The 17,051-nt window shown below is 29.8% G+C and overlaps 2 protein-coding genes across 3 annotated transcripts in view; one reads left to right on the top strand and one right to left on the bottom strand.

Moving 5' to 3' along the window:
• The window catches only part of LOC135126135 (5-oxoprolinase), a 77,062-nt gene that overhangs the window by 37,868 nt on the left and 22,143 nt on the right, over positions 1-17,051 (bottom strand). For both annotated transcript variants that reach the window (XM_064051963.1, XM_064051964.1), the window contains exons 7-8: positions 14,493-14,990; positions 14,235-14,346 (exon numbers count right to left, since the gene is read on the bottom strand). In XM_064051963.1, coding sequence (XP_063908033.1) covers positions 14,235-14,346; positions 14,493-14,990 — 610 coding nt within the window. The remainder of the gene's footprint in view (positions 1-14,234; positions 14,347-14,492; positions 14,991-17,051) is intronic.
• Positions 6,174-7,339, top strand: LOC135125982 (ubiquitin-conjugating enzyme E2 H-like). Its single transcript, XM_064051770.1, has 2 exons — positions 6,174-6,514; positions 6,770-7,339. The coding sequence occupies exon 2, from the start codon at positions 6,770-6,772 to the stop codon at positions 7,304-7,306; it is 537 nt and encodes a 178-aa protein (XP_063907840.1). The 5' UTR covers positions 6,174-6,514; the 3' UTR covers positions 7,307-7,339.

The raw sequence follows: 17,051 nt of genomic DNA, 5'->3' as shown, positions 1-17,051 counted from the left end.
CAATTTTCGTTTCTTCAGTTTTTTATTTGTAGTTTCTCTAGTTTTTATTTTAAATATGTAGCAATAATTTTTTACTATTTTAGAATTTTTCCATTTTTCAGTTACTGCGTTTTTAAAACTTTTACATTTATCAGATTATCCAATCTTTATTCTTTAAATTATTATAGATTTGCAATTTTCCGTTTCGTTTTTCCATTTTCTTTATCTTTTCAATTTTTCATTTCTTCAATGTTCTGTTTTCAGAATTTATCTTTTTTTCAACATAAAATTTTTCAGTTTTAGCATTTTTCAATTTTTCAGTTTGAAATTTTTCGGTTTTTCAACTTCCAGATTTTTAATTGTTCGTTTTTTCAATTTTAGAATTTTCAGTTTCTCGATTTTTCAATTTTTTGTTTCTTCAATTTTTGAATTGTAATTTTTCTAATTTCTATTTTAAATATTCACTTTTTCAATTGAAAATTTTCCAATTGTAGAATTTTTCCATTTTTCAATTATTGGATTTTAAAACTTTCATTTAATGATAATAATTTATTCGATTTTTCAATTTTCCAATTTATAATTTTTCAGTTTCTCGATACATACTTATTTAAATTTTCAACTTTTCGTTCTTTCACTTTATGATTCTGTAATTTCACAATTTTTCGATTCGTCTAGTCTTTTCTTTCCAATTTTTCGATTCATTGATTTTTTTCTGTTTTTAAGTTTCTCGATTTTTAGATTTCCAGTGTTTGAATTCTTCGTTCCTCGATTGCTTTTTCACAATTTTCCCCTTTTTCGATTTTGCAATTTTCGTTTTAGTTTTTTCCACTTTTCAAATTTTTCAATTTTTCAGACTTTCGATTTCTTAATTTTTCGATATTATTTATTTGGGATTTTTCAGTTTTTCGGTACTTCAGCTTTGGGATTTTTCAACATTTTGATTCTTTAATTTTTCGATTTTTCAACGTTTCAATTTTCCCATTTTTCGATTTCTCGATTTTTACTTTTCGAATTTCAAAATTTTAGATTTTTCAATTTTTCAGTTTTTCGATATTTTAATTTTTCGATCTTTAAAATTCTAGATTTTTCTATTTCTCGATTTTCCAGTTCTTCAACAGTTCTATTTTTCAACATTTCCACTTTTTAAATTTCAAAGTTTTCAGTTTTTGATATTTTGATTTCGCGATCTTCCGATTTTTCGCTTTCTCTGATTTAGACTTGTCGGTGTTTCAATTTTTTTGAATTTTAAAATTTTGAATTTTTTCAATTTTTCGATGTCTGGATTTATCAAAATTTCGATGTTTCGACTTGTCAATTTTTCGATTTATTGATTTTTTTTAAATTTGTCAATTTTTCAATTTTTTACTATTCGATTTTTTATTTTGGACACTTCCTATTTCTCAATTTTTCGATTTTTCGACTTCCAGACTTTTCGATTTTTCGATGTTCCAGATTTTCAATTTTCGGATTTCTCGGTTTTTCGATTTTCGATGTTCCGATTTTTCAGTGTCTCCATTTTTCAGTTTTTCCTTTCAATTTTCCGAGTTTTCAAATTTTCGATTTTTCGATTTCTCCTTTTTTAGTTTTTCGACTTCGTCTTTTCGATTTTTGAATTTTTGACTTGTTTAGAAGTGTTCAATTTTTCGATTTTTTGTTGTTTCGAATTATCGATTTTTCAATTTTTCGATATTTCAATTTTTCAATTTTTTTCAATTTTAGGTTTTTCGATTTCTCGATTTCTCGAATCCTCGATTGTTCGATTTTTCAGTTCTTCCATATTTATATTTTTCAATTTTTCGAATTTTTACATTTTTGAATTTTTAGTTTATTGATTTTTCAATTTTTCGGTCTTTGATATTTCAAATTCTCTTTTTTCAATTTTTGATTCTTCAATTTTTCGATATTTTAATTTTTCAATTTCTTCAATTTCAGGTTTTTCGATTTCTCAAATTCTCGAAGGTTCGATTTTTCAGTTCTTCCATATTTATATTTTTCAATTTTTCGAATTTTAAATTTTTGACTTTTTAATTTATTGATTTTTCAATTTTTCGATTTTACGATTTTTTTATTCGATTTCCTTGTTATTTCGGTTTTTCGATTTTCAAAATGTTTCGATTTTTAGATTTCTCGATTTTTCAACTTTCGGTTTCTCAATTTTTCGATACTCCAGTTTTGGAAATTTTCGGCGTTTTTATTCTTCAATTTTTTGATTTCTCGATTGTTCAAATTTTCGATCTTTCAATGTTTTCATTTTTCTATCTTACATTTTTTTTTTTCAATTTTGATTTTTTACATTTTCGATTTTTGGATTTCTCAATTTCTCGATTTCTCGATTTTTCGATTTTTCAGTTTTTCTGTTCTTCAGTTCATCAAATTTTTAAGTTTCCAGGTTTTTGATGTTTCAATTTTTCGGTATTTCGACTTCGATTTCTCAATTTTTCAGTTTTGGGATCCCAATTTTTGTTTCAATTTTTGATGTTGTAAATTTTCGATTTTTCGACTTCCCTTCGATTTTTTAGTTTCTCAATTCTTCAATTTTTCGATTTTTTCAGGTTTTTAATGCTTCAATTTTTCGATTTTTTAACTTTACGAATGGAAAAATTGCAAACTTCTAAAAATGAAAAATGGAAAAAAAGGGAAAAAGTATAAAATAAAAACTATGAAAAATCTACACATTAGAAATTTGAGAAATTGAAGAAACGAAAAATTGAAAAATCGAAAGATTCAAAATTGAGAAACTTAAAAATCGAAAAACTTCAAAATCGAGAAAACATTTTAAAATCCAAAAATTGCCAAATTGAAAAATTTTAAAATTGAAAAATCGAAAAATTTGGGAAATCAAAAATTGAAATTTTGAAAAACTGAATAAACGAAAAATTATAAACACGAAGGAAACATTGAAAACATTAAATATTTTGACATAAAATCGGGAAACTGATAAATAAAAATCAAGAAACTTGAAAAACTGAGGGAACGAAAAACTGAAAAATCGAAAAATTAAAAATTGAAAAACTGAAAAATCGCAAAATGAAAAATTGTAACATCGAAAAATTGCCAATCCAGAAATTGAAGAAACGAAAAACTGAAAAATTTGAAAGTCGGGAAATTGAAACACTGGAAAAATTAAAGTTGAAAAAACGAAAATTTATGGAGCCGAAACATTGAAAAATGGAAAAATTGAAAAATTGAAGAAAATGAAAAATTGAATAATGGAAAAATTCAAAATTGAGATATCTAAAAATTGCCAAAATTTTTAAAATTGGAAAATTGAGGAATTTGGGAAATCAAAGATAGAAATTTTGAAAAGTTGAATAGACGGAAAATTATAAACACGAAACAAACATTGAAAACATTAAACATTTTGAGATAAATCGGAAAAACAGAAATTAAAAAATCGATAAAATGAAAAATAAAAATCAAGAACTTGAAAAACTGCGAAACGAAAAATTGAAAAACCGAAAATTTAAAAATTGAGAAACTGAAAAATCGAAAATGAAAAATTGTAACATCGAAAAATTGCCAATCAAAAAATTGAAAATCTGGAAAAATTAAAGTTTGAAAAGCGAAAATTTATGAAACCGAAACATTGAAAAATGGAAAATTGAAAAATTGAAGAAAACATTTTAAAATCGAAATATTGAGAATTAAAAAAATTGGAAAATCGGATAATTGAGAAATCCAAAAATTGCCAAATTGAAAATATTAAAATTGGAAATTCGAGGAATTTGCGAAATCAAGGATTGAAATTTTGAAAATTTAAATAAACGAAAAATTATAAACACGAAAAAAACATTGAAAAAATTACACATTTTGACATTAAAATCTGGAAAACGAAAATTAAAAAATCGAGAAAATGAAAAATGAAAATCAAGAACTTGAAAACTGAGGAAACGGAAAATTGAAAAACCGAAAAATTAAAAATTGAGAAACTGAAAAATCGAAAATGAAAAATTGTAACATCGAAAAATTGTCATTTAAAAAATTGAAAAACTGAAAAAATTATAGTTGGAAAAACGAAAATTTATGAAACCGAAACATTGAAAAATGGAAAATTGAAATATTGAAGAAAACATTTTAAAATCGAAATATTGAGAATTAAAAAAAATTGGAAAATCGGATAATTGAGAAATCCAAAAATTGCCAAATTGAAAAATATTAAAATTGGAAAACCGAGGAATCTAGGAAATCAAAAATTTAAATTTTGAAAAGTTGAATAAAGAAAAATTATAAACACCAAAGAAACACTGAAAAAATTAAAAATGTTTACATAAAATCGGGAAAATGAAAACTAAAAAATCGGGAAAATGAAAAATTAAAATCAAGAACTTGAAAAACTGAGGAAACGAAAAATTGAAAAACCGACAAATTAAAAATTGAGAAACTAAAAAATCTAGAATGAAAAATTGTAACATCGAAAAATTGCCAATCGAAAAATTGAAAAACTGAAAAAAATTAAAGTTGAAAAAACGAAAATTTCTGAAACCTAAACACTGAAAAATGGAAAATTGAAAAATTGAAGAAGACATTTTAAAATCGAAATATTGAGAATAAAAAAAAATCGAAAAATCGGACAATTGAGAAATCCGAAAATTGCCATATCGAAAAATTTCAAAATTGGAAAATCGAGGAATTTGGGAAATTGAAGATTGAAATTTTGAAAACGAAAATTATAAACATTGAAAAAAATAAACATTTTGACGTAAAATCGGAAAAACGAAAATTGAAAAATCTTGAAAATGAAAAATAAGAATCAAGAACTTGAAAACTGAGGAAACGACAAATTGAAAAACCGAAAAATTAAAAATTGAGAAACTGAAAAATTGAAAACGAAAAATTGTAGCATCGAAAAATTGCCAATCGAAAAATTGAAAAATTGAAGAAAACATTTTAAAATCGAAATATTGAGAATTAAAGAAATCGGAAAATCGGATAACTGAGAAATCTAAAAATTTCCAAAATGAAAAACTTTAAAATTGGAAAATCGAAGAATCTGGGAAACCAAAGATTAAAATTTTGAAAATTTGAATAAACGTAAAAATATAAACGCGAAAGAGACATTGAAAAAATTAAATATTTTGACATAAAATCGGTAAAACGAAAATTAAAAAATCGGGAAAATGAAAAATAAAAATCAAGAACTTGAAAAAGTGAGGAAACGAAAAATTAAAAAACCGAAAAATTAAATGAAAAATTGTAACATCGAAAAATTGTCAATCAAAAAATTCCAAATCTGAAAAAATTAATGTTGAAAAAAACGGAAATTTCTGAAACCTAAACACTGAAAAATGGAAAATTGAAAAATTGAAGAAAACATTTTAAAATCGAAATATTGAGAATAAAAAAAAATCGAAAAATCGGACAATTGAGAAATCCAAAAATTGCCACATCGAAAAATTTTAAAATTGGAAAATCGAGGAATTTGGGAAATTGAAGATTGAAATTTTGAAAATTTAAATAAACGAAAAATTATAAACATTGAAAAAAATAAACAGTTTGACGTAAAATCGGAAAAACGAAAATTGAAAAATCGAGAAAATGAAAAATAAGAATCAAGAACTTGAAAACTGAGTAAACGAAAAATTGCCAAAATGATAAATTTTAAAATTGAACAGAAAATTGAAAAATCAAAAATTGTGACACAAAATCGATAAAATAAAAAATAAAAAACCGGGAAATGAAAAATAAAAATCGAGAACTTGAAAAACTTAGGAAACGAAAAATTAAAAATTGAGAAACTGAAAAATCGAAAAATGAAAAATTGTAACATCGAAAAATTGCAGAACGAAAAACTGAACAATTTGGAAGTCAAGAAAACGAAAATTTATAGAACCGAAATATTGAAAATTGACAAATTGAAAAATTAAAGAAAAAGAAAAAACGAAAAATTGTGACATTAAAAAATATTTCAGTGTAATACTAATAATAATCACAGTACTGTATTCGCAAATTTTCGGGAAAATTGAGTGAGTTGTTTTTGATTTAATCAAAACAATAAACTGCCCAATCATTAATTTTTTTGTCACCCTGTATAAGTAATTCGAAAAACTATGGGTGCACTAATAAACCAACGATTTCGAAGTTGTTTCAAAGTTAAATTGCAAAATATTATTATATAATATTGATGGCTTTTGATGACAACTTTGACGTCATCCGATTGGTGGTGGGGTTGGTTAGCATTTCGGAGATTAGCTACTGAATAATTAGAACAATAACTTATTGCACTACAAACGGTGCTCTAGTTTTAAGCCAATTTAAGTTTCTCATCAAACTTTAAACGTTCTACTCTTCGTCTATTTAACTACGAGAGTCCTTATCACGTAAAACTTCATAAGTAAAACCTTTCCCAGAAACGAAGCTGAAACACTGAAGACATAACGAGGAAGTTTAATTCCCTTTTTCGTCTACTATCTATTAATAGAAACACGTCTCAGAATCCAGCGAACCGCCTTCGCTCCGTAACCCCGGCAACTACAAACGTCACTTCACCAACATCGAAAATTGTCAATTCAATAACCACGTCAGCACTGCTTCAAAGGTAAGTCCATTGCGAACCCTCCTCTCACGCCGTCGATTCGCCCCGACAAGACCTTTCAACATTTCCCAGGCACAATATCGCACAAATGAATATTTGATACCCGAGATGGACATCCGAATTCTTCGCGAGTTCCACACCCCTCCGCTTAAGTATTGATAACTCGTAAAAAATTGATCCCTTAATCCTAACACCCACATCACCGAAAATCCTAAAATCTCCACCATTATTCCCCTTGTTTTAAGACCTTCGTTTCAGATGAGCCTCACCACATCCAACCACCGCATCAAAATCGACGTAATGAGACTGATCTCCAGCAAGTTCGACGTCTCCACCTTCGACAATTACCGCCACTTGGTCGTGAAGTTCCACGGGCCCGCCGACACCCCCTACGAGGGCGGCGTGTGGAGGGTGAGGGTAATTCTCCCAGAGAACTACCCCTTCAAGTCGCCCAGCATCGGCTTCGACACGCAGATTTTCCACCCCAACGTGGACCAGACCTCGGGGACGGTGTGTCTGGACGTGCTCAACCAGAAGTGGACGGCGTTGTACGACCTGGTGCTCATCTTCGACACGTTCCTGCCGCAGTTATTGAAGCACCCGAACCCCGACGACCCGCTGAACCAGTGCGCGGCGCTGGTGCTGACGAGGACGCCGGAGAGGTACAAGTACGTGGTGGAGAAGCACGTGCAGGAGTTCGCCAACCCGGAGAAGATCAGGAGGTGGGAGGGAATCCCGGAGGAGGTCGAGCAGGAGGAGAGTGTGTCCGAACTCTCGGATAACGAGGTCGGGTGAAAACGTGAAGCAACAATAAAACATCTAATGAAATTTCTTCCCTCATTGTGTCACTTTTGTTTGTTTTGTTATTATAGAAGATGTGATTTCTTCTTTTAGTTGCGATGTACTTGATTTTGGCTATCAAGGATTTTGATGGTGTTCTATATTTGCAGCATAACTTGATTACGATTTTTCTGTTGATAAATAAATAATTACGTCTACGGACCCCTTAGATATGTAGTCTGGGTTGCGTTCTCAATAATTCTGTGAATCACCCTGTATTGTATACATATAAGTTCTTAAGTTCGGAAACTACCGGCTAGATTGTTGGTAAATTTTGTATGTATATGTATATAGATGGTAAAACATTAACCATCATCCCCACCAACAATGGAATGACGTCGTCTCTAAATTTTACAACAGTAAATGTTAATTAAATTGAGTGTTGAGTTTTTACCTTAGGTATGCAGATTTAAAAAAAAAACATCAAAATTGTAGAACAACATTTTGCTTTCAAATTTTGTAAACATGATAAATCGTTCATTAAAATTTATATTATTTAACTGTTAAAAAGTAACATAGTCCTGAACTTATTCATTATGAGTCCGTGTTGGATTTTTATCCTAGACATCGAGATTTTTCGAAAAAAAAATGAAGATACATAACAATTTATCGAATTTTTGAATTAACAATTTTTCGATATTTCAGTTTTTGGATTTTTCAGTTTTTTTAGTCTTCAATTTTCCAATGACTTAATTTTCCGATATTTCTGTTGGGATTGTTCAATTTTTCAACTTTTCAATTTTTGACGTTTCTAAATTTTCAGTTTTTCGATTTTTCGATTTCTCAATTTCTCGATTAATCAGTTTTTTGGTTTTTCAACTTCCTGATTTCTTGACTTGCCGGTTTCTCGATTTTTCGATTTTTCAGTTTTTCAATCCTTCAATTTTTCGATTTTTCAAGTTTTTGATTTTTAAATTTTTCGACTTCGATTTTTTTCTATTCTTGGATTCTTCGATTTTTCGATGTTTCGATTTCTCGATTTTTCATTTTTCGATTTCTCAATTTTCCGATGTTTCACTTTCAGGATTTTTCAGTTTTTCGACTTCAAAATTTAAAATTTCGATTTCCCAATTTTTCAGTTTTCCAGTTCTTCAATTTTTCAGGTTTTTGGTTTTTCAATTTTTCGATTTTTCGACTTCGATTTTTCAAATTTTCTATTTCCAATTTTTCGGATTCTGGATTTTTTCTTGTTCAGTTTTCAATTTTTCGATTCTTAAATTTTAGATACATATTTCAGTGTTTCAATTTTTTGGCTTTTTATTTTGATTTCTCGACTTTTTCATTTTTCGATTTCTCAATTTTCCGATGTTCAGTTACAGATTTTTCAATTGTTCAATTCATCAACTTTTCGACTTTTTAATTCTTAGATTTTTCGATTCTTCAATTTTTAAGGTTTCTAAATTCGGATTTTTCGATTTCTCAATTTCTCTATTAATCGATTTTTGGTTTTTCGACTCTTCGATTCCTCGATTTTTCAGTTTTTTAATTTTTCAACTTTTCAATTTTTCAGGATTTTGGTTTTGCAATTTTTCGGTTTTAATTAAATTTCTGATTTTTCGACTTCGATATTTCAATTTCGGATTTTTCAAATTTTCGATTACTCGAAGTTTCAATTTTTCGATTTCTAAATTTTAGATTTTTCAATTTTTCGATTTTTTACGTTTTGAATTCTAGCCTTTTCGATTTCACAATTTTTCAATATTTTAATTTTTCAGTTTTTCAAATTTTAGATTTTTCGATTTCTGCATTGTTCAGTTTTTCCACATTTCTATTTTTCAATTTTTCGCATTTTTAAATTATTTTAAACTTTTCACATTTTTTATGTTTCCATTTCTCGATCTTTCGATTTTTCGACTTTTCTATTTTAGACTTTTCGGGTTTTCAATTTTTCGATATTTAAAATTTAGAAATTTTTCGATTTTTCAATTTTTCAATAACTAGATTTTTCGAAATTTCGATGTTTCGATTTTTCGATTGATCAATTTTTGGATTTAACGATTTTTTTTAATTTAAAATTTTTCAATATCTCAATTTTTAACTACTCGATTTTTTGATTTTGTACACTTCCAAATTTTGAATTTTTCGATTTTTCTACTTCTCAATTTTTGCTGATTCGTTTCTCGATGACCCAGTTTTTCAATTTTCCGATTTCTCGGTTTTTCGATGTTCTGATTTTTCAATTTCTCTAAAAATTGAAACTCCATTTTTCAGTTTTCATTTCAATTTTCCGAGATTTTAGATTTTTCAATTTTTCAATTTGTCGATTTTTGATGTTTCGAATTCTCGATTTTTCAATTTTAGGTATTTCGATTTCTCAATTTCTTGATTTCTCGAAGTCTCGATTGTTCGATTTTTCAGTCCTTCCATATCTATATTTTTCAATTTTTCAAATTTTCAAATTTTTGACTTTTTAGTTTATTGATTTTTCAATTTTTCGATTTTACTATTGTTTTTATTCGATTTCTTCTTATCTCGGTTTTTCGATTTTCAAAATGTTTCGTTTTTGAGATTTCTCGATTTTTCAACTTTCGGTTTCTCAATTTTTCAATATTTCAGTTTTCGAAATTTTCAGCTCTTTTGTTGGATTTTTTGATTTTTTAATTTGTCGATTTTCAATTTTTCGATACTTCAGTGTTACGATTTTTCAATTTTTCCTTTCTTCAATTCTCGATTGAGAAATTTTCTATTTCTCAATGTTTTCGTTTTTCTGTCTCCTTTTTTTTTCAACTTTTAATGTTTCTAAATTCAATTTTTGGATTTCTCAATTTCTCGATTAATCGACTTTTTGGTTTTTCGGTTTTTCGATTTTTCGACTTTCGATTTCCCGATTTTTCGATTTTTCAATTTTTCGGTTCTCCAATTCTTCGATTTTTTGATTTTATAGATTTTTGATGTTTCAATTCTTCGATTTTTTGATTTTATAGATTTTTGATGTTTCAATTTTTCGATTTTTCGATTTCAACTTGTCAATTTTTTAGATTTTCTTCAGTGTTTCAATTTTTCAGTTTTGGGATTCCCATTTTTTTCCAGTTTTGATGTTCTTAAATTTTGGATTTTTGGATTTTTCAATTTCTCGATTAACCCATTTTTTGGATTTTCGACCACTCCATTTTTCGCCTTCTCGATTTCTCGATGTTTTAGTTTCTCAGTTCTTGTACTTTCGATTTTTCAACTTCGATTTCCCGATCGTTCAATTTTTCTCCGATTTTTCAATATTTCCATATTCAATTCCTCAATTTTCAATTTTTCGATGTTTCACTGCTGGCGTTTTCCAATTTTTCTTTTCTTCAATTCTCGATTGTTCAAATTTTCGATTTCTCAATGTTTTCATTTTTCGATTGTCCTTTTTTTTTTCAATTTTTGATGTTTCTAAATTTTCGATTTTAGGATTTATCAATGTCTGGATTAATCAATTTTTTAGTTTTTCGCGTTTTCGACTCTACTTCTCGATTTCCTGATTTTTCGATTTTTCAGGTTTTCAGTTTTCCAGTTCTCCGTTTTTTCGATTTTTCAGGTTTCTGATGTTTCAATTTTTCGACTTCAACTTCTCGATTTTTCAATTTTTCTTCGATTTTTCAATTTTTCAGTTTTGGGGTTCTCAATTTTTTTTTTCAACTTTTGATCTTTCTAAATTCTCGATTTTTGGATTTCTCAATTCTCAATTAACCGATTTTTTTGGTTTTTCGACTTCTCTCTAGATTTTTTAGTTTCTCAATTCTTCAGTTTTTCGATTTTTCGTTTTTTCAGATTTTTAATGCTTTAATTTTTCGATTTTTCATTTTTTTTGGATTGTTCGATATTTCGATATTTCACTGCTGGGGTTTTTCAATTTTTCTTTTCTTTAATTCTTGATTGTTCAAATTTTCGATTTCTCAATGTTTTCATTTTTCGATTGCCCTTTTTTTTCAATGTTTGATGTTTCTAAATTTTCGATTTTAGGATTTATCAATGTCTGGATTAATCGATTTTTTAGTTTTTCGCGTTTTCGACTCTACTTCTCGATTTCCTGATTTTTCGATTTTTCAGGTTTTCAGTTTTCCAGTTCTCCGATTTTTCGATTTTTCAGGTTTCTGATGTTTCAATTTTTCGACTTCGACTTCTCGATTTTTCAGTTTTTCTTCGATTTTTCAATTTTTCAGTTTTGGGGTTCCCAATTTTTTTTTTTTCAATTTTTGATCTTTCTAAATTTTCCATTCTTAGATTTCTCAGTTCCTCAATTAACCGATTTTTTGGTTTTTCGAACTTTCAATTTTTCAATTGATCAATTTTTCGATTTTTCAATTCAATTTTCAGAGCTTCAAATTTTCGACTTTTTAAATTTTAGATTTCTCAAGTCTTTGATATTTACATTTTTCAATTTTTCAAATTTTTAAATTTTTAACTTTTCAGTTCAATTTTCAAATTTCTCGATTTTTCAGCTTTCGGTTTTCAATTTTTCGATACTCCAGTTTTGGGAATTTTCAGTTCCCCGATTTTCAATTTTTTGATTACTCAATTTTTCGATTTTTCAATTTTTCAATTCTTAAATTACTCGATTTTTCGACTTCGGTTTCTCAATTCTTCAGTTTTTCTTAGATTTTTCAGTTTTTCAATTTTGGGATTCCCATTTTTTTTTAATTTGTATATTTCTAAATTTTCGATTTTTGGATTTCTCAATTCTCAATTAACCGATTTTTTTGGATTTTCGACTTTTCGATTTTTCGAGTTCTCTCTATATTTTTTAATTTCTCAATTCTTCAGCTTTTCGATTTTTCGTCTTTTCAGATTTTTGATGTTTCAATTTTGGAATTTTTGGATTCTTCGATTTTTCAATATTTCAGTTTTGGGGTTTTTTAATTTTTCGACTTCTCAACTTTTCGATTTCTCGATTTCTCGATCTTATAATGTTTTGTTTCTCGATATTCCAGGATTTTTTGTTGTTCCGACTTTTCAATTATTTCGTTTTTCAGTTTTTCGATTCAATTTTCCGAGCTCAAATTTTAGACTTTTTGAGTTTTAGATTTTTCGATTTTTCAATATTTTGAATTTTTGATGTTTCCAATTCTTGATTTTTCAATTTTTCGATTCTTCAATTTGTTAACACTTTAATTTTTCAATTTGTTAAATTTTAGATTTCTTAGTTCTTTGATATTTATAAGTATTTTTCAATTTTTCAAATTTTTAAATTTTTAACTTTTCAGTTCGATTTTTAGATTTCTCGATTTTTCAGCTTTCGGTTTTCAATTTTTCGGTATTCCAGTTTTGGCAATTTTCAGTTTCTTTATTGTTCGATTTTTCGATTTTTCAGTTCTCCGATTTTCAATTCTTTGATTACTCGATTTTTCTATTTTTCAATTCTTGAATTATTCGATTTTTCGATTTTTCAGGTTTTTGATGTTTCAGTTTTTTGCTTTTTCGACTTCGATTTCTCGATTCTTCAGTTTTTCCTAGATTTTTCAATTTTTCAATTTTGGGATTCCCAATTTTTTTTAATTTTTGATGTTTCTAAATTTTCGATTTTTGGACTTCTCAATTCTCAATTAACCGATTTTTTTGTTTTTTCGATTTTTCAGGTTTTCAGTTTTTCAATTCTCCGATATTTAGATTTTTCAGGTTCCTGATGTTTCAATTTTTCGACTTCAACTTCCCGATTTTTCAATTTTTCTTCGATTTTTCAATTTTTCAGTTTTGGGGTTCCCTATTTTTTTTTTTCAATTTTCGATTCTTAGATTTCTCAGTTTCTCAATTAACCGATTTTTTGGTTTTTCGAACTTTCAATTTTTCAATTGATCAATTTTTCGATTTTTATATTTTTCAATTTTTCGAGTTGTCAATTTTTTTTATTTTAAATTTTGCAATTTTTCGATTTTGGACACTTTCGAATTTTCGGCCTATCGACTTTCGATTTCTCGATCTTTTGATGTTTCCTTTCTCATTATTCCAGGGTTGCGATTTTCCGATTACTCGGTTTTTGATTTTTTGATTTTACGACTTTTCGATTTTTCGACACTTCGACTTTTCAATTGCTCCATTTTTCAGTTTTTCGATTAAATTTTTCGATTCTTCAATTTTTTCGGAATTTTAATTTGTCGGTTTATTAAATTTTAGATTTTTCAGTTCCTCGATATTTATATTTTTCAATTTTTGACTTTTTAGTTTATTGATTTTTCAATTTTTCCATTTTTTAAATTCAACTATTTTTCAACTATTCGATTTTTAGATTTCTCGATTTTTCGATTTTTCAGTTTTTCAATTCTTCAATTTTTCGATTTTTCAGGTTTTTGATGTTTCAGTTTTTCGATTTTCCGACTTCGATTTCTCGATTCTTCAGTTTTTCTTAGATTTTTCAGGATTTCCATTTGGGATTTCAATTTTTTTTTTTTAATTTTTGTTGTTTCTAAATTTTCGATTTTTGGATTTCTTAATTTCTGAATTAACCGATTTCTAGTTTTTTTTTTTCAATTTTTCTTAGATTTTTCAGTTTTTCACTATTTCAGTTTTTGACTTTTCAACAATTAGTTTGTTCGAGTTGAGCAATATTTCAATTTTCCAGTTTTTTGATTTTTCCGAAAACATTGTTTCGCGTTGAGGTTGGTTTAAATATATTTCATATTATCCGTACTTGTACGGACCACCACCCCTTGGAATTTTTTTATCATCACCAAGACTACCATTATTATTATTATTATTCGCCACTGGACATCCCGCTTTCCCCCGAAAACCATCCCCCAATTAACAAAGCCCACGAAAGCCAGCACAACCGAAAGCACTCTCCGTCTGTAAAATTCAATCGCCGTACAATTTTCCGGCCCATAATCGCAAGCACCAAACGCCCGAGCATCCATCGAACATTCTTTAGGATCTTTTAAACACCGTACAGCGCAGTCCTACCCACTATGCATACCTGATTAAGCGGAACGTCGTGTCCGACCATGCAGCGCAGGCAGTAAATAAGGGCCGAGAGCGTGATAGCTTTGGGCGCATTGCAGTTACCCCAAACTTCCGGTCCGGTGCCCCTGTTCAAGATTGGAATCACCAACTCACAATAAAGTTTCTTATAGCTCATTCATTCCAGAGATACGCTGCACTGATTGCATATTTTATTACCGGCGCGAGAATTCGTGACCGCCAGCAGCGCGTCTCTGTCATGCCCCCTACGTACGTGAAGTCGCACACCGCGGAGCCGCTGTCCGCGTCCAGGGTGACTTTGAGCACGATGGGCGAGCCGTCGTCCATGAACTCCTCGGCCTCCAGGACGGTCCTCCCGGTGCGCTCCAGCGCGTCCTTGGCCACCTGCTTCAGCATGTCCCTGACGGCCACCTCGGCGTTCTTCTGGATGTGGTCCATGTAGGCCTGCACCACGTCCAGGCCGTACTGGTCGATGAGCTCGCCCACCAGAGCGATGCCTTTCTTGTTGGCGGCGACTTGGGCGCGAAGGTCGGAGATGTTGTCGCTGAGGTTGCGACCCCCGGCTTTGGTGAAGGCGGAGATGACTTCGTCCTCGAGGAAGCGACCGTTGGACACCAGGGTGAAGGACTTGAAGGCGGCGCCTTCTTGGCTTAAGCTCGTGGAGTGAGGGGGCATGGAACCGGGGGTGATGCCGCCGATGTCGGCGTGGTGGCCGCGGCTGGCCACGAAGAAGATGGGCTTACGCAGGTCCCTGAAAATTTCCTCCTTCAAATTTCGGAAAAATTTTGACATTTACGAAACTTCACTAAATATATTTTCTTATAGATTTCGAGCTCTAGAACTAAAATCCGGACTCGGTTCTTTGATAACTGCACTCGTTTTTTCGGAATCGACCGTTGAAATTTCGAAATTTTTGAAATTTTCAAAAATTCGCATTTCGCAACGATTTTTTCGAAAATCTTGCTTCGTGACCATCAACATGCTATATTTTTGGAATCAGCGTGTCGAGATCTACGTCCTTGAATTTTTTCATAATTTTTAGACAACTTTTTTAAAATTGAAATTTTTTAACGGTCCCCCCTTCTTCAAATTTCGCAAAAATTTTGACATTTTCGGAACTCAACTAAATAGATTTTCTTGTACATTTCGAGCCGTAGATCTCAAATCCGGCTTCGGTTTTTTGATACATGCAACCGTTTTTCCAGAATCGACCGTTGAAATTTCGAAATTTTTGAAATTTTCAAAAATTCGCATTTCGCAACGATTTTTTCGAAAATCTTGCTTCGTGACCATCAACATGCCATATTTTTGGAATCAGCGTGTCGAGATCTACGTCCTTGAATTTTTTCATAATTTTTAGACAACTTTTTTAAAATTGAAATTTTTTAACGGTCCCCCCTTCTTCAAATTTCGCAAAAATTTTGACATTTTCGAAACTCAACTAAATACATTTTCTTGTAGATTTCGAGCCGTAGAACTCAAATCCGGCTTCGGTTTTTTGATACATGCAACCGTTTTTCCAGAATCGACCGTTGAAATTTCGAAATTTTTGAAATTTTCAAAAATTCGCATTTCGCAACGATTTTTTCGAAAATCTTGCTTCGTGACCATCAACATGCTATATTTTTGGAATCAGCGTGTCGAGATCTACGCCCTTGAATTTTTTCATAATTTTTAGACAACTTTTTTAAAATTGAAATTTTTTAACGGTCCCCCCTTCTTCAAATTTCGCAAAAATTTTGACATTTTCGAAACTCAACTAAATACATTTTCTTGTAGATTTCGAGCCGTAGAACTCAAATCCGGCTTCGGTTTTTTGATACATGCAACCGTTTTTCCAGAATCGAGAGTTGAAATTTCGAAATTTTTGAAATTTTCAAAAATTCGCATTTCGCAACGATTTTTTCGAAAATCTTGCTTCGTGACCATCAACATGCCATATTTTTGGAATCAGCGTGTCGAGATCTACGTCCTTGAATTTTTTCATAATTTTTAGACAACTTTTTTAAAATTGAAATTTTTTAACGGTCCCCCCTTCTTCAAATTTCGCAAAAATTTTGACATTTTCGAAACCTAACTGAATACATTTTCTTGTAGATTTCGAGCCGTAGAACTCAAATCCGGCTTCGGTTTTTTGATACATGCAACCGCTTTTCCAGAATCGACCGTTGAAATTTCGAAATTTTTTAAATTTTCAAAAATTCGCATTTCGCAACGATTTTTTCGAAAATCTTGCTTCGTGACCATCAACATGCTATATTTTTGGAATCAGCGTGTCGAGATCTACGTCCTTGAATTTTTTCACAATTTTTAGACAACTTTTTTAAAATTGAAATTTTTTAACGGTCCCCCCTTCTTCAAATTTCGCGAAAATTTTGACATTTTCGAAACTCAACTAAATACATTTTCTTGTAGATTTCGAGCCGTAGAACTCAAATCCATCTTCGGTTTTTTGATACATGCAACCGTTTTTCCAGAATCGACCGTTGAAATTTCGAAAAAGTTTGAAATTTTCAAAAATTCGCATTTCGCAACGATTTTTTCGAAAATCTTGCTTCGTGACCATCAACATGCTATATTTTTGGAATCAGCGTGTCGAGATCAACGTCCTTGAATTTTTTCATAATTTTTAGACAACTTTTTTAAAATTGAAATTTTTTAACGGTCCCCCCTTCTTCAAATTTCGCAAAAATTTTCACATTTTCGAAACTCAACTAAATACATTTTCTTGTAGATTTCGAGCCGTAGAACTCAAATCCGGCTTCGGTTTTTTGATACATGCAACCGTTTTTCCAGAATCGACCGTTGAAAT

The sequence above is a fragment of the Zophobas morio genome, unplaced genomic scaffold, assembly GCF_036711695.1.
Source record: "Zophobas morio isolate AGI-343-1 ecotype UQ-CSIRO unplaced genomic scaffold, CSIRO_AGI_Zmor_V1 ptg000010l, whole genome shotgun sequence".
In the NCBI taxonomy this organism is placed as follows: domain Eukaryota; kingdom Metazoa; phylum Arthropoda; class Insecta; order Coleoptera; family Tenebrionidae; genus Zophobas; species Zophobas morio.
The sequence above is the reverse complement of the archived record's forward strand: the minus strand, read 5'-3'. Positions and strand labels throughout refer to the sequence as shown.